Source organism: Chiloscyllium plagiosum, chromosome 12 (assembly GCF_004010195.1).
Source record: "Chiloscyllium plagiosum isolate BGI_BamShark_2017 chromosome 12, ASM401019v2, whole genome shotgun sequence".
Taxonomy (NCBI): domain Eukaryota; kingdom Metazoa; phylum Chordata; class Chondrichthyes; order Orectolobiformes; family Hemiscylliidae; genus Chiloscyllium; species Chiloscyllium plagiosum.
Window position 1 is genome coordinate 38,248,855 of NC_057721.1, and position 18,460 is coordinate 38,267,314.

The following is an 18,460-nucleotide window of genomic DNA, read 5'->3' on the forward strand; positions in this document are numbered from 1 at the left end:
AACTGAGTCATGGAATCTCACTTTTTGGCTATAGACCAGCCATTGCGTCTAAAAGTAATTTATTGTACCTAAGTTTTACTGTCAGTATTTATCACTTGTCTCAATTCTTTCTACTGATTTTCACCTCCCAGTCATTACTCTGCGTTGGCCTGTGATTCCACCTGCGAATGTTGATAGTGATAGTCAGTGAGTTTCAACGAAAGGGAGGATCAGAGCCGAACTCCACTCTGTCCTCGACATCCTAAATGTACTATTAGTGTTACCTTTTACATACCAGAATGGAATCTGACTGACTTTCCTGTACCTGACTCACAGCCATGCTGGGAGTAAATGAAGGAATGGCCTTCACTGTTACAAAGTGACACTGCACAAGTTGGAGATCAAGACAGCAAAATTTACTGAAATCCACAGATGGTTGCTCGGATCACAACGAAAAATTAAACAACGCCTGCCCCTTCTGATTGCAGACAGCAATCTAACTTTGTGCTGTCTACTCATTACAGTGATTGTAGTAGCTGCATGTTGGATGCAGTGAAAATTCCTGAGCAGCTAGCACCACTTCAAAGCCAACCAGCATCTCTGAAATAGGAAATGCATTTTGACTAGATCATGGGCTGAAGTTGGTTGGAGAAGAGCCACCGACCAGGAAGACTACTGAAAGAAGGTTCTGCAGGGAATGGTAGATTATCCAAGGTTTTCTGGCACAGTATTGAAGACTGTGGTGTAGTCTTGATGAACAGGATGATCGATCTGGCGAGTATCAGGATGCCCTGCAGGCACACACTGCAAAGACAGGGAACAAGATAACTTTGAGGTTAATGCACTAGTCCATAACATATAGAAGCAGAATTAGGCCATTCGGTCTGTCAAGTCTGTTCCACTATTCAATCATGACTGATATGCTCCTCATCCACAATTTCCTGCATTCTCCCCATAACCCTTCAACCCATTACTAATTAAAAATCTGTCTAACTCCACTTAAATTTACTCACTGTCCCAGCATCCACCGCACTTTGGGCTAGCGAATTCTACAGATTCACAACCCTTTGGGAGAAATAGTTACTCCTCAACTCAGTTTTAAATTTGCTACAGCTTATCATAAAACTATGACCTCTTGTCCTAGAATGCTGCACAAGAGGATGCATCCACTCCACATCAATTTTATCCATACCTTTTATCATCTTGAATACCTCAATTTGATCTCCACTCATTCTTCTGAATTCCAGAGAATATAGGCCTAAACTGTATCAGCCTAAATTGCAATACAGCTCTGAGAACCAGGATGCAGTGCAAGACATTCATTAACCTCACACAAGTGGTCAAGGCAAATGAACACATTTTGAAATATCATTTCCTTACAACTGAACTACTAGCCTCATAATTCTCAACTTCCCCATGCACTTCTCTCACCAAGCAACAACTGCTGTCAACCACAACACATATCTCATGAATCTCCTAGCTTCAGCTTACTCACACATTTAGCACTGTTGTAAACCTCGTGCAAATTTGTCAGTTTGCACAAGTTGCCAGCTATTTGACCATGACAGCCATATAATTTGGCATATTGCACCACACTCACTGACATGGTTTTCTCTCTCTCTCTCGCTCTGTTTCCCGCAGGATTGGAGTTGGAAAGTCTTGTTGCAGCTGTACAAGACATTGGTTAGGCCACGTTTGGAATACTGCATGCAACTCTGGTCTCCCAACTATGGGAGGATGTTGTGAAATTTGAAAGGGTTCAGAAAAGATTTACAAGATGTTGCCAGGGTTGGAGGACTTGAGCTATACGGAGAGGCTGAATAGACTGGGGCTGTTTTCCCTGGTGTGTCAGAACCTTATAAAGATTTCTAAAATCATGAGGGGCATGGATAGGGTAAATAGACAAGGTCTTTTCCCCTGAATGAGGGAATCTAAAACTGGAAGGTATGTGTTTTTGGTGCGAGGAGAAAAATTTAAAAGGGACCTAAGGGGCAACCTTTTCATGTAGACAGTGGTGTGTGTATGAAATGAGCTGCCAGAGGAAGTGGAGGAGGCTGGTACAATTACAACATTTAAAAGGCATTTAGATGGGTGTATGAATAGGAAGGGTTTAGAAGGATATGGGCCAAATGCTGGCAAATGGGATTTATTTTGGATATCTGGTCAGCATGGATGAGTTGGACTGAAGGGTCTGTTTCCATGCTGTACATCGCTATGACTCTATGATTAGGTAATACAAAATTCCAGGCAGCAGAATCTAACTGGAGGAGACAGGCACCTGCAGCATGTCACGTGCTGGAAAGAAGTGTTCATCGTCACTGAAAAAGGCATGACCGAGTCTATGGACAGTTGTTGAACTGAAAGGATCAAAGACGACGGTACATTCACAACTAATCCACATAGAGCTAGACTGCCTCACTCTCTTGAATAATGAAATTAATATAGAAGGAAATAAATAGCAACATTGATTACAATATAAATATTTTGGAAAATGTTTGACTTTTGATGCAGTTTTAAGGCATGATATTTATACATATGAATTTTGTCTCTTTGCACTAAGTGTGTACTGAAGCTGTGTAAGTTAGTGAAGCTGTGAATATGATAGTTGCTATAGAGTGTAGAACATAAACTGAAATACGCAAACAAGTAACTGATTGTAATCTGCACCATGAAAACCAATAAATTCATGCCAGTCATGGAACCTAACAACAATTAAAAAGAACTCAGAAATCTGTTATTAATGTAAAACAAAAGATATGAAATTTGAACAGTGGCTGTTGCAAATAGTCATCAAACAAGTTTATTTGCCACTTCATGCTTTTAGTAAACTATTGTAGCATGGTTTAGATTTCATTATGCTTTAGAACTCATTTAATTACTGACAACAATCAATTAAAGAAAGTAATTCAAAACATGATCTTAAAATGTTCCACTGTTTAATGACGTAAGCCTACAATGCACTACTCATTACATTTGCCATGCAAACAATATGGCATTTCTGTTTAACTCAGCAGATTATTTTATTCTTAGGCAAAAATGCATTGCTTTCACAACTCCCACAATTTCTAGAAGCATCTTGGCTCAGCCGTGATAGCTGTGCAGCAAATCTAGGAGCTTACAAAAAACATGTTTGTGTGAAATCTGGAGAGCCTTTTTGTTCATTCATTAACCCAAAAGGATCTCCAATGTTTTATTTTGTTAATGCAGAATCTGTTCAATTGAATTGATGACTTTAAACAAATTACTTGAAAGAATTACAAATTTAATGAGTTGCGGTTCTAGTTCCACTAACTTTCTAATAACATTTCGAGAAGGCATCTCTCATACGAAATGCATAAAAGAATGCTGGAGGTTTACTCAACTACTAGTCAGATTGAAGTCAGTGGAAATGAAGTATTCAACTGACTACTGGTGAATTTGCTCTACGCAGTGTTTATTACTGCACCGTGCTGTGGTTATTATGACAATACCTGTAAATGTGGTTACTTCTGTGCGTTAAACACTATCAGTTCATATTAACACAATATAATGGTGGTAGCAGGATGTGGTGGACAACTATGCAGATCACAGAGTACTTTTCTGATCAACCCACTATTACATCCTTAAATTACTTTGTGCTTTCAAATGAACATTTAGGCAGTTCTTATTTTATCAGAGAGCTTACAGAATGCATTACCTGCCTCTGCAGTTTGAAGTGGATCTTGTTATGCCTTCAAAAAGGTATCAGATAGTTCCTAACGGAGGCAGAAATCATAAAAAGCTAAGTAGTTTATCAACTAGCATACAATTAAGGCTGGATATCAACATGGTGACTGGGCCTATTTAATCATGGGAGATGCTCCATAACAATCTTCCAATGCTAGCAAATCCTCCTCTAATTACAGAAGGTTCCTAGCTGCTGGGTGTTGCATAAAATATTAAGCTCTGACACTGCCCAATGATGATGTCTTTGAGACTTGGGTGGGTCTGGATCTCAAAGAAGACAGACCTACTTATCCATTTTTCTCTCATAGTCTTAGTAATAATGTCTAACGTATTAATATAACTTATATCCCCATGCAATAAACTACATGTTGTTTAGGGAAATACCATCTTCTTGTTATACTACCAAGTGTTTTTCCTTGACCACATTAGACCTGTCAGGCCCTTTAGATCCCAATCTAAAAGGAGGTGGGTGGCAGCAGCGAATCTACCCCTGTTACAGCTTTCACCAAGGGTGACAGTGGTGAAGATCCATGATACAACATGCGGAGCAGAAGTTCAGATGCCAATGAGCTTTGAAGGAACTTTCAGATAGAGTTTTACTCGTGTAGTCAGTAAACATTTGGGAAGGTTGACCATTTAAAGAACCTGTAGAAGAGCAATTCATGGCAAGATTCAATGAGACAGAATCTGCAACTGATGGGAAAAACATTTCAGATCCGAGACACGCAGAAGTAAGTGTAAGCTCAAGGCTTACACTTACTTCTGGAACTGAAACACTGGTTGCACTTGCCACTTATAGATTGCATTAAATGTCGATAATCTTAAGGAATGATTCCAAGTTGAGGTTTAGTTGATGAGTGAATGGACGTCGGAGGCTCCATGGGGAAATGTTGTACTTCCTATTAGGCAAGGGAAGTGTTTTTCACAATGGCATAATTACATGCTGAGTACCGTGAAGCGTAGTTATTATGAGGTAAATCAAGATCCACAGAAGCAAATGAAGATGATGTTGCAGACCCAAGAATAACACAAGGCCAAAATTAAAATGACAAAAGGGGTGAATTTGAAGCCTAAGTGAATGGATTCTAATGGTAAGAAGAAATTTGGTAGACTGTTAAGGCTCTGAGAAACACTGGAGAGCTAACATTTAAACCATGATAAAAACAGGAGGCATTTATTCAATATCAGACAGCAGGATTCATTTAGACAATGGTGATTATTTGTAGCACTGTAGACAGCAGGAATTGTCCAAGAAAATCCATTAAAGAGAACAGGATTCACCTTACAGAACTGCGAAGAACTGCATTCATTCAGTAAAGCTATTAAAGAGAGTGGAAATTATTTATTAGGCCATGAAAAGGCAGAATTATTCATTGTGCCCATAAATGAGCAGGAATCATTAACTTTATTCGCAGAAGGCAGAACTTACTGTATTGACTGCATGTATCTGGTCAGCACAGTGGCTCAGCGGTTAACAATGCTGCCTCATACTGCCAGGGACCTGGGTTCAATTCCCACCTTGTGAAGTTTGGATATTCTCCCTCTGTCTGTGTGGGTTTCCTTGCACAATCCAAAGATAGGCAGGTCAGGTGAATTGGACAATGTTAAATTGCCCATAGTGTTGGTTGGGGTAAATACAAGGTAGGGGAATGTGTCTGGGTGGGTTACTCTTTGAAGGGTTGGTGTGGACTTGTTTGGCTAAAGGACCTGTTTCCAAACTGTAGGGAATCTAATCTAAATGAAAGAAAATACTCCAAGATCTTTTTGAAATATGAGAATAAAGCAGTATTGTTATAATGCAGGACTGAAGTCCTTTAAAGCAAAGAGAATATATAGTCACATTAAAAAGACATGAAAGCAGAAGCAGTATTGCCAGGAAGATTTAATTTCAACGATGGACAAAATAGAATACATAGTCAGATATCTTGAAATGAACAGCTCTTAAAATACAGAGCTCCTTCCAAATTAAATACTAAATCAAGAGCTGAACAAGTAAATACATGTTTGCATTCATTCAGACTGTAGCTGATGATGTTATAATTGACCAAGAATTTAGCCAAATTGCCTACAAGTAGAATTTTCATTGAACTCCATGCTAACAATGGGTTCTGGCAGATGCATTAGGCCAACAACCAAGACTGCTTACCATGTTTCTACCTGCATTCCATTGAAGCTTTAGATTACATTAAGCAATATCCAATGTGATGATGTAATAGAGATTTGGAAGGTAGAACAGCGCTGGATCTCAGAGGAGGTAGCCCTCCCATCAAGATCTTCTTCACACTGTCTGTCATACCAAGTAACTTGCAACTAATTGCTACCATGCAATAAACTACATTCTATTTAAGATAAGAGCCTCTTCTTGTTAGACTAGCAAGTGGTATTGCTCAACATCTTGTACTACAGTGGTAATGTACCTACCTCTGGACTAAGAGGCGGATCCAAGTCCCATTTGCTCCAGAGGTTTGTAATAATATCTCTGAACAAATTGATTTAAAATTATCTGCAAGACCAGTCAGACTATTTAGATCCCAACCGAAGAAGAATGAAAGCAACAAAGCTACTTGATGTATTTTTCAACAAGGTGAAAGTGGTGAGGATCTATCATACAATCCTGGAGGTGGATGTTATTCCGGCTCATTAATGAGTGGATGAGACCCATTGTCCATGAGTCCACCACATTTTAATTTGTTTATTAATGCTCCGCCTTGCTCCCACTGTTATCTTTCTGTCTATGACCTGCTATAGTGTTCCACTGAACCTCAACACACATTCAAGGAACAGCCTATTAGCTTCTGATAAGGTGCTCAACTTTTGGTTTCAACATTGAGTTCAACAACTTTAGAAAGCTGTCAAAAAGTGTGATGCTGGAAAAGCACAGCCAGTCAGGCGGCATCCGAGGAGCAGCAGGGTCGACATTTCAAACTTCAGTTACAACTTTGACTGAAGTTGAGGGAGAAATCTCAAAGTAATCACACAACTCTGGTTATTATTTTCAAATTGACCAGCTCAGAAATGTTATTACAGGTGGAACCTGATCCTGGATCACCTGCCTCAGAGGAAGGGACATTACACCTGCACCACAAAAGCCCTGGACAATTCTGATGAGTTCCTCACAGGAATATTTCTTGATATCTCTGATGGATGGGGCATATGTTGTAACCTCAGTTAACCTTTCAAATACTAATTGCTTTATCCAACTGTTTTGCAATAGGCCTGTGGTATTTATCTATTAGGATGCAACACGGTTTATCCTTTTTCTCTTTTTCTTCTTCCCAGTGGTTTTTCTTTTTTCTCTTTTTGCCTCCCAGCCTCTGGCGACGATTCCTGGCCTCTGGAATTTCTCCTTGCTTAATGGCTCTGAGAAGCAAGGAATTTCAAGGAGTAACTGAATAAGTTGATACATTTTAATTCAACTGACACCTTATATATTTTTTTTACAAGAAAAAGATCATAAAGCAATGAAAACAACATACATTTCTTTCAATAAACAATTGAGTGTTGTAATTGAATCACTTTGTTGTAAATTTCAAATAATCGCCATTGATTTTTATTTTATTTCTGATGTTTTGACTTGTTTTTGATTCAGAACAACAGAATACATTGCCCATGTGTGAAGATTCAGAGTAATATTTCCCCAAATTAAAGTGTTACACAACATGGTATGTAAAGGGTTATTGGCAATGCTTATATCTCCAGCGTATCTCCAGCGTCTTCGGTTCTTTACTTCATTGACAACGTTTAGGATTTGTTTTAAAGATGGGCGCGATTGTTGCAGTCTTGAGTTTATAGGGAAGGTGAGAGAGAGAGAGAGAGAGAGTGCTGCTTGTTTATACTGAATGCCTCCTGCTCCTGCAGTGGGAGGCCGCCTGTGTTGTGTTCCGGTGCTGATCCCCTTCTCCCTTTCCACAGTAAGGGAGCGGCGGTAAAAGCAGCTTTCATATGCTTGGTTACCATGGGCAATGGGCCTTTGCAGATTACCAGTCCAGCCGCCAACATCACTGGAGTGCTGAATTCCCGCTGCACTCTGTTCAGTTCCGATTCGGAGGATTATAAATGTGTGAGTACAGTAATGCTGATCAGACACAAACACCAGAGTCTGCAAGCGAGGCCTGCATGGTCAGCCACCCTCAACATTAAAATGGATTGAATAAATGCATACGTCGCTTTAGATATTGCTTTACTGTGTTTTATTTTGTTTAAGTTTCATTTTGGCTCTCGTGCAAATATTACTTAATTGTACAATGTTAAGTAATGGTTTTCTTTCCGTAATACGTCTACATCAAACAAAACACCACTAGCTTTATGCCTGGGTTAAAATGTTAATGTTGGTGCCCCACATGTAGAATTGTGGCCTTGAATATTGTTTCTTGGTTGGCAAAATGCATAATTCAGCATTAACAAGGCCGGGAAAGGTACACTGTACCATTTTGTTAGTGATTCGGTGTATTTTTTTATGTCTTAAAGGTTCAAGTTATGCCCCTTTTTGTAACATGATTTATTAGAAGAATAATCTAATCCCAGATGTGGTGATATTTTTGTGAGGAGGAGCCTGATTTAGAATAATTGAGAAGTGCCTGTACTTCCTGTTGCTGTTTTGATATCTTGGTTCAATCAAGATTTGGACATGACTGTGTTGACTGGGGTGTACAAAGTTAAAAATCACACAACACCAGGTTATGGTCCAACAGGTTTATTTGGAAGCACTAGCTTTCGGAGCGTTGCTCCTTCCATCAGGTGGTTACGGAGTGCACAATTGTAAGACACAGTTGTGTACTCCACAACCACTTGATGAAGGCGCAGCGCTCCTAAAGCTAGTGTTTCCAATTAAACCTGGTGTTGTGTGATATTTAACTTGGTTCAATCAAAATCTCGAACAATGTTAGCTGATATCGCAGTCCACCTTCAAGAAACGAAACTTAATGACAGTAACACCACATCTTAAAGTGATATTATTGTCAATTAATTGAAGATCCTTTTACTGAAACAAACAACTCAGAATTATGTGGCAGGCTGATGGAATAATGCAGACATTTAATATTTTGCATTGGAATTCAGATTCCCAACAAGGTAATTTAAAATATGTGTGTATACACTGCCATAAATGATCACTTGTAACTGGTGGGGAAAGGCAATGGTTAATTCATGCAATGTAAAGAAACATACACTTTCAAAACTATAAGTAAAACATTGGAAAAGTTAAATAACTATACAAATAAATGAACTACCCCAGTATAATTTCAAATTGCTCAACTTTCAAGCCCTCTTGTAAGCTCTATTTTTTCCCTGTAAACTCACCTTGCTTAAGGGATTTTGTTGCACCTTGACACAATCTTGACCAAACAGTGCAGATTCTGGTCTCTGTGCTAGTGAACACTATAAATGGATTCTTTGCCTCAAGCACGGTCAGCCTCCCTTTCAAAACCACCGTTGTCACTCAGTGCTCAAGTCCAACATGCAACTTCTCCAACAGTTTTCCTGCCAATCTCTGAAAATGTTGGGAAGTTTTACTGACCAGTATGCTGGAAAAATTGAGGACAGATGTTTTTGGGGGTTGTACTAGGAAATTCCAGAATTTAAATAAATTTATATGCTGTTTAGTTTTTAACTTGACAATGTATAACTTTTGGTCCTGACAGGTTTTCTGCCTGGAACTCAGCTTGATTATTGGGCTGCATTTCCAGTCATCAGGAGGCACTCTGAAAGCCACATGTTGGTCTGATCACTAACCCCATGGAAATGTGGGAATATCCTTCCCAGAAATAGGCTCTGATCCCTAACCCCAAGGTGGGTGAGAGGCTGTAATGTGGAGCTAAGGAGGGTTGAGTAGAAGGGGGGTGGGGGTGGGGGAGCAAGGTTTCATGGTGGAAACGGTGGCTCAGTGTTTAGCATTGCAGACTCACAGCCTCAGGTGATTGTCTGTGTGGAGTTTGCACATTCTGCTCATGTCTGTGTGGGTTCTTCTGGGTTCTACAGTTTCCTTCCAGAATCCAAAAATGTGCAGATTAGGTGGATCGGCCAAGCTAAATTGTCCCATAGTGTCCAGGGATGTGCAGGTTAGGTGTATTTGTCATAGGAAATGCAGGGTTACAGAGATAGAGTAGGGGTGTGATGCTGGGTCAGATGTTGTTTGGAGAGTTGGTGTGGATTTGTTGGGCTGAATGGCCTGTTTCCACACTGGATGGATTCTGATTCTCTGAACTATTTTTACTCTTTCTGGCCCACACTCAAACCATTTGAGGCTGTGTCCCCCTTCACTGCAGACAATGGATTCCCCAAAGCTTGGGAAACTGGGCCAGCAACTATTAAACCTGCAAAGCAGGTTACATCTGAAGCCTCTAGCCTCATTAACATATTTAAAATGCTATCTGCCTCTCTCCTACCCCCTGTAATGATCTAGAAGTTGGCAGTTTGCAGCTTCCCAATGTGTTCTAAACTTTTGTTTGTTTTGTTAGCTCCTCTCCCATACAATCTGCTCACCGATATTAAATCAATAGCTCTCTGTAACACTTTATTTGAAACACTCCAGTCAGAATTTTAACCCTGAAATAACATTGATCAAAGTCACAAATAATGATTTTGTGACCAACTATCATGTCTCATTTGATCTGATCCTCTGACACAGTTGGTCACACCATTGTTCTTGAATGACTCCCTTCCATTGCCAAGGTAAATGGGATTCTAATCATGGTTGTAGTATTGACCAGCAATGGCTTCTCTTACCTCTGGAATCCCTGCCTTTATGGATCTTTCCTGCCCTTCCACCATCTCCTGTTCTCTCAACCCCTGCCCCAAAATCATAGCATAAATGCTGCCCTTCCACACTTCACTGCAGCTCTGATGAGGAGTCATCGAGACTTGAAACTCGCTCCCTCCATGGATGCTGCCTGACCCACTGTGATATCTCTCCAGCATTTGTTGTTTTCTGTCCATATATACGTTCTATTCTGGGGTGACATCATTCAAGTTTTGGGATTAACATGCAGATATGCACTGACAGCACTCCATTCTATCTTGCCACTACCTCCCTTGACCTTTCCACTGCCTTTGTTGTCAGACTGCATGGCTTTCTGCTGCTCTTGCCTTCAGTTAAACGTTTGGAAGAGAGTCCTTGGATTTTGCAATTGGTGTTACAGTGTCAGCACTCACTGTTGATTTTGATTAAATCTTCGCACAAGCCTAATGAAATCCCCATGGTGAGAATTTTATTTGCTTTAAGTGAGGTTACCCTTCGAGAGTTGGCTTCAGTACAGCCGAGCAGCACTGCCTGGGACAAATGAAAGTAGCAAGCAGTTCCAGGCATAGCTTTACCATAAAGTATTAAAAGGCTCAAGGAAATAAAATGGTGTTGGTTTAGATGTGATTAATTTGCAAAGTTAAAAATGGGTGGCACGGTGGCTCAGTGGTTAGCACTGGTGCCTCACAGCACCAGGGACCCAAGTTCAATTCCCACCTCGGGCATCTGTCTGTGTGGAGTTTGCACATTCTCCCCGTGTCTGCGTGGGTTTCCTCCGGGTGCTCCAGTTTCCTCCCACTATCCAAAGATGTGCAGGTCAGGTGAATTGGCCATGCTAAATTGCCTGTAGTGTTAGATGCATTAGTCAGGGGTAAATGTAGGGGAATGTTCTGGGTGGGTTGCTGTTTGGAGGGTCGGTGTGGACTTGTTGGGCCAAAAGGGCCTGTTTCCACACTGTATGGAATCTAATCTAATCTAAAAAATTGAGTTGTCAATACTTTTTTAAAGTACCATAGTTTTATTCAAATGTCAAATTCTGATTTGTGGGTTGAAGTGTGCATGCAACCCAAAAGTTGTAGGCTTCCTCTTACATTCAATCATGATAAATGGAATTTTTGTTACCAATGCCACAGTATCCCAGTCCATAGTAATTGGATCTTAGAGTCATAGAGATGTACAGCATGGAAACAGACCCTTCAGCCCAACCTGTCCAAGCCGACCAGATATCCCAACCCAATCTCATCCCACCTGCCAGCACCCGGCCCATATCCCTCCAAACCCTTCCTATTCATATATCCATCCAAATGCCTTTTAAATGTTGCAATTGTACCAGCCTCCACTGCTTCCTCTGGCAGCTCATTCCATACACGAACCACCCTCTGTGTGAAAAAGTTGCCCCTTAGGTCTCTTTTATATCTTTCCGCTCTCACTCTAAACCTATGCCCTAGTTCTGGACTCCCCGACCCTAAGGAAAAGACTTTGTCTATTTATCCTTTCCATGCCCCTCATAATTTTGTAAACCTCTATAAGGTCACCCCTTCAGCCTCCGACGCTCCAGGGAAAACAGCCCCAGCCTGCTCAGCCTCTTCCTATAGCTCAAATGCTCCAATCCTGGCAACATCCTTGTATGCTTTCAAGTTTCACAACATCTTCCCGATAGGAAAGAGACCAGAATTGCACGCATTATTCCAACAGTGGCCTAACCAATGTCTTGTACAGCCGCAACATGACCTGCTAACTCCTGTACTCAATACTCTGACCGATAAAAGAAAGCATACCAAACGCCTTCTTCACTATCCTATCTACCTGCGACTCCACTTTCAAGGAGCTATGAACCTGCACTCCAAGGTCTCTTTGTTCAGCAACACTCCCTAGGACCTTACCATTAAGTGTATAAGACCTGCTAAGATTTGCTTTCCCAAAATGCAGCACTTTGCATTTATCTGAATTAAACTCCATCATTCACCTCTCAGCCCATTGGCCCATCTGGTCAAGATCCTGTTGTAACCTGAGGCAACCTTCTTTGCTGTCCACTATACCTTTAATTTTGGTGTCATCTGCAAACTTACTAACTGTACCTCTTTATGCTCGCATCCAAATCATTTATCTAAATGACAAAAAGTAGAGGGTCCAGCACTGATCCTTGTGGCACTCCACTGGTCACAGGCCTCCAGTCTGAAAAACAACCCTCCACCACCACCCTCTGTCTTCTACCTTTGAGCCAGTTCTGTATCCAAATGGCTAGTTCTCCCTGTATTCCATGAGATCTAACCTTGCCGTGGGCGGCACGGTGGGACAGTGGTTAGCACTGCTGCCTCACAGCGCCAGAGATCCTGGTTCAATTCCCGCCTCAGGCGACTGACTAAGTGGAGTTTGCACGTTCTTCCCGTGTCTGCGTGGGTTTCCTCCGGGTGCTCCGGTTTCCTCCCACAGTCCAAAGATGTGCAGGTCAGGTGAATTGGCCATGCTAAATTGCCCAAAGTGTTAGGTAAGGGGTAAATGTAGGAATATGGGTGGGTTGCGCTTCGGCGGGGCGGTGTTGGCTTCTTGGGCTGAAGGGCCTGTTTCCACACTGTATGTAATCTAATCTAATCTAATCTAATCTAATCTAATCTAATCTGTGAGACATGATTTCCCACGCACAAAGCCATGTTGACTATCCCGAATCAGTCCTTGCCTTTCCAAATACATGTACATCCTGTCCCTCAGGATTCCCTCCAACAACTTGCCCACCACCGACATCAGGCTCACTGATCTATAGTTCCCTGGCTTGCCCTTATCACCCTTCTTAAACAGTGGCACCACGTAAGCCAACCTTCAGTCTTCCGGCACCTGAGACTATCGATGACACAGATATCTCAGCAAGCGGCCCAGCAATCACTTCTCTAGCTTCCCACAGAGTTCTCGGGTACACCTGATCAGGTCCTGGGTATTTATCCGCCTTTATGCATTTCGAGACACCGTTATTGTTATTTCTGTCCCCTCCCTAGTGCTGCCCTTGTATCTTGTTGAACTCCAAGATGAACCTCCAGTTCCGTTCACATTTATGATTCACAAATGTCTTTCATTCCATCTACATATGTACATTACAATATCTGAGACACAAAAGTTTACCTGCCGTGCTTGGTTGTGTGCCTCGTTCATCATTATTAAAACACTTTATCTCCTAGACCTTTCTAGTTTCCTGGGAGAGATGCAAAAACCATAAAAGCTGAAGGCAAATTAGAGGGGAAAATGGGAAATTGTTTCCTAAATTCCCTCTATGATCAAAACTATTCCAGGAGATAATATTGATCATTTCATATGAATTAGTACATACTTCTTATATGATGCTCTCGATCCTCATTTGTGTGAGGAACTGCCCCGGCTTTCTTTAGGACATACAGGGTGAGTTAACACTCATATTTAACTGACAACTTGTTTCAAATGCATACTATTATTTACAGAACCATCACTTAAATGTGCATTGGCAGAAGTAGTTGAAGTATGACCTCAGTGGTTACCACTAAAATGATTTGTCATTATTAACTCAGTCTGGACCATTCACTTTTACAGACCCCAATCAAATTGTCTTTATGTGAAGTCAGGTGAACTGGCCATGCCAAATTGCCCATAGTGTTCGGTGCATTTGTCAGAGGGAAATGGGTCTGGGTGTGTTACTCTTCAGAGGGTCGGTGTGAACTTGTTGGGCCGAAGGGCCTGTTTCCACACTGTAGGGAACCTAATCTAAAAAAAATTATTTCCTGAAGTGTGAAGCCACACATTTTAAGGTTATTTGAATTGCTAAAGTATTTTGAAACTGTGATCATATCTTGTGCCCCTTTTGTTGAAAGCCTTATTTGTCACCCTCTTGTAATGGGTCTAGAATAGGGGACACATTCTAAATAATGATCTGCCAATGTTGCATAAGACAAATGATTATGTTTTGTATTGATTACAAGACTACAAAATTAAATTTAAAGGGATAACCTATTTAAGTGTTTTAGCAGTACCATAAAAGAGAATGTTACTGAACAGCCTTGTTTAATAACAGTCCTATTATTAAAATAAGAACAGAAATTTCTGGAGAAACTCAGCAGGTCTAGCAGTGTCTGTGGAGAGAAAGTAAAATTAATGTTTCAGGTCCAGTGACCCAGTTTCTGTTTTTGTTTCAGATCTTCAGTTCTTTGTTTTATCCCATTATTTGAATTGAACTGAATTGAATTTATTGTCATGTGTACTGAGGCACAGTGAAAAGCTTTGTCTTGTGAGCAATACATGTAGATCCCATAGTTAAGTAGCTTAGATAGTAAATAATAGGTAAGCAGTGGCAAAAACAAAAACACAGGTACAGGTGAATGTTAAGAGTTTGTGAGTCCAGTCAGTATTCTAACACAGCAGGGTAGAAACTGTTTCGAAACCGGCTGGTGCGTATGTTCAGGCTTCTGTACCTTCACCCTGATGGTGGAGGTTGTAGAAAAGCATTGCCGAGTGGGATGGATCTTTGAGAATGCTGGTGGCCTTTCCTTGACAGTGGGCATGGTAGGTGGATTCTATAGTTGGGAGGTTGGCCTTTGTGATTGTCCGGGCCAAGTTCACCACTCTCTGTAACCGTCTCCGATCTTGAATGCTCCTCGGATGCTACCTGACCTGTTGTGCATTTCCAGCACAACTCTAATCTTGACACCTATAAAAGTTGGCAAGGGTATTCGCTGTCATGCCAAATTTCCTCAGCTGCCTGAGGAAGAAGAGACGTTGTTGGGCCTTTTTAACTAGTGCATCCACATGAAGAGTCCAAGAAAACTTGTTGTGGATGACTCTCCACTCGTTCCACCTCTGTGCTGTTAATGTGTGGGGGGGGGGGGTGCATGAGTAACATCCCACCAAAAGTCAATAATGAGTTCCTTGGTTTTGCCAGATTGAGAGCTAGGTTGTTCTCAGTGCACCATTTTTCCAGGTCTTCAACCTCCTGTCTGAAATCTGTTTTGTCTCCATCTGAGATTCGACTGACTATGGTGGTGTCATCAGTGAACTTGTAAATGGCCTTAGTCTGGTGTTTGGTGATGCAGTCATGGGTATACAGTGAGTACAGTAGGGCCCTGAGTACACACCTATGGGGGGCTCCACTGTTGAGTGTTAGTGAGGATGAAGTATAGTTCCCAATCTTCACTGATTGTGGCCTGTGGGTCACAGCATAATTTAAGCATAGTTTTAAGATACTGATTGTAAACCTTTGAAGAATTATAATACCAATAACTTTCTTCATGCATCACAGGCTTCAGTTCAATTTCTTGTAAGAATTATGACATATATATCTTTAATCCATCCCATGTGTATATGATTGCATTTATCTACGTTAATTAGCATATGCCAAATGTCAGCTTACTTCCCTAATGCACTGAGATATGCTTTTAGTAATTCAGTCTCCTTTATAGTCCTGGAAAAGCACAGCCGGTCAGGCAGATTCCAAGGAGCAGGAGAGTCGATTAGATTAGATTACTAGATTAGATTACATTACTGTGTGGAAACAGGCCCTTCAGCCCAACAAGTCCACACCGACCCGCTGAAGCATAACCCACCCATATCCCTACATTTACCCCTTACCTAACACTACGGGCAATTTAGCATGGCCAATTCACCTAACCTACACATCTTTGGACTGTGGGAGGAAACCCACACAGACATGGGGAGAACATGCAAACTCCACACAGTCAGTCGCCTGAGGCGGGAATTGAACCCGGATCTCTGGCGCTGTGAGGCAGCAGTGCTAACCACTGTGCCACCGTGCCGTCGATGTTTTGAGCATAAGCTCTTCATCAGGCCGGCTGTGCTTTTCCCGCACCACACTTTTTGACTTTGATCTTTAGTGTCTGCAGTCCTCACTTTCTCTTTCTTTATTGTCTTAACAATTACACACAGTTTTTTAATCACGTGCTGCCTTGCAGATCATTCCAGGACACACATGTTTAAGTTATGAATAAAGATAGCACAAAATAATGGCCTTAACACCAATTCCTCTGGAATGATGCAGGTAATCTTTCTCCAAGTAGATCCAAAATCCAGAATCCAAATCTGCCTATGAAGATGCAACTGATTCTTAAATCACTATAACAAATCATGACTAATTTTCAAGATTCTACCTTATAAAAATGGATTCCTCATTCAAACCATGGGTATTTCCACAACATGGCCCAGTTCCACATCTAACCACAGCCTACCTGCTGCTGAGATTCTACTCCATTCTTTTGCTATCTCAGTATTTAACTATCTCAATGTTCTTCTGGCTGGCATTCCATCTTTTATCTCCTGCAAATTTGACTCTAGTCTAGAGCCAAGAGTCAAAGTGTCCCCATAAATCTGTACAAGTGCACGTACATTGGGTACTTCCTATAATTTTAAAAGAACTTAAAGCGTGTAAGTGCTTTTGAGAGAATGCAGAACAGATTTACTGGAATGGTACCATGCAAGAGGGATTATAGATATGTGGATACACTAGTGGAACTGGGGTTGTTCTCCATTCAGCAGAGGAGTCTAAAAGGAGAGATTTGATAATCATGAAGAGTTTATATTTTAGGTAGGAGTGATAAATAGAAATTCTTTCCAATGTTTGAAATGTCAAAACAAGAGGGCACAGAAGTGATTGACAAAAATGGGTAGAGATAATAATAGGAAAAACACATCTTACCAAAATAGTTAGGAACTGGAATGAACTGCTTGATGTAGTAACCTTCACAATGGTTTGGATAAATATTTGAAGCTATTAACATTGCAGGGACATGCAATCTGAGACTATCTGGGTAGCTTGTCAAAACAGCTGATCCAGACACGATAGACTAATTGGATTCCTTAATCTTTTGCTGCACCACAGTAACTATGGATATCTTGGTTTCCATGGTGAAATGCTGGTCATGTTGCCAAATTTTTTATCAGTTCCATATGGGAGAAACTGGGTGCACAGTGAGCTGAATGATGGCTGATGACAGGATCTCCGTGACCTATGTTTGAATCCAATCCAACTTAAAGTCAGAGGTGATAGAGAATGAAGCAGCCAACTGCTACACACTGCATTTGAGTAGGAATTGCAGGCCAAGTGTGGCCTTTAGTGTCCTTTCTGTCCCTTTCTATAATCACTCCTGTTCTTCCCCACACCTTACTCTGACAGTATGTGTACTACGTCACCTTTTCAGTATTCCCTTCTCTTTATATTGGTTTGTTTAGTCTCTGCACTGCCGAGCCTATTTTCTGCAGTCGCTACATATTCAACATCTGTATTCTCCAACTGTATGCTCTCATCTCCCCACTCACTCTTTGCATCTTTGTTGTAATCGCTAACAAGAGCAGGTAGCAAGAGGCCAGAGTCCCATTATTCTTGTTATCTTCTTTCCGACACTTTCTTCCTCTTTATTTCCTTGAGGAGTCTTGATTGCTTTCAAAATTCAATTTACGTGTTTGAATACTTTCTGTCTCCTTGCACCTGAACATAGCTTGGATTTTAAAATAAATTGCTGCAAAAACATAGTATTAAAGGTTTAGATGGAGAGGAATTTCTTAAGTGTGTACAAGACAATTTTCTGATTCAGTATGTGGATGTACCTACTAGAGAAGGTGCAAACCTTGACCTACTCTTGGGAAATATGGCAGGGCAGATGACTGAGGTGTCAGTGGGGGAGCACTTTGGGGCCAGCGACCATAATTCTATTCGTTTTAAAATAGTGATGGAAAAGGATAGACCAGATCTAAAAGTTGAAGTTCTAAATTGGAGAAAGGCCAATTTTGACGGTATTAGGCAAGAACTTTCAAAACCTGATTGGAGGCAGATGTTCTCAGGTAAAGGGACGGCTGGAAAGTGGGAAGCCTTCAGAAATGAGATAGCAAGAATCCAGATAAAGTATATTCCTGTTAGGGTGAAAGGGACGGCTGGTAACTATAGGGAATGCTGGATGACTAAAGAAATTGAGGGTTTGGTTAAGAGAAAGAAGGAAGCATATGTTAGGTATAGACAGGATAGATTGAGTGAATCCTTAGAAGAGTATAAAGAAAGTAGGAGTATACTTAAGAGGG

General features: G+C 41.1%; 1 protein-coding gene across 3 annotated transcripts in view; it reads left to right on the forward strand.

Moving 5' to 3' along the window:
• The first annotated feature begins 7,343 nt into the window (after positions 1-7,343).
• si:dkey-100n23.5 (cyclic AMP receptor-like protein A) overlaps positions 7,344-18,460 on the forward strand; it is a 213,975-nt gene continuing 202,858 nt past the window's right edge. The window contains exons 1-2 of one of the 3 annotated variants that reach the window (XM_043700837.1): positions 7,392-7,481; positions 7,597-7,744. In XM_043700837.1, coding sequence (XP_043556772.1) covers positions 7,640-7,744 — 105 coding nt within the window. In that variant the 5' untranslated portion in view covers positions 7,392-7,481; positions 7,597-7,639. Of the gene's footprint in view, positions 7,482-7,596; positions 7,745-9,323; positions 9,472-18,460 lie in introns of those variants that run through there. The other 2 variants (XM_043700838.1, XM_043700836.1) reach the window with 2 other exon arrangements.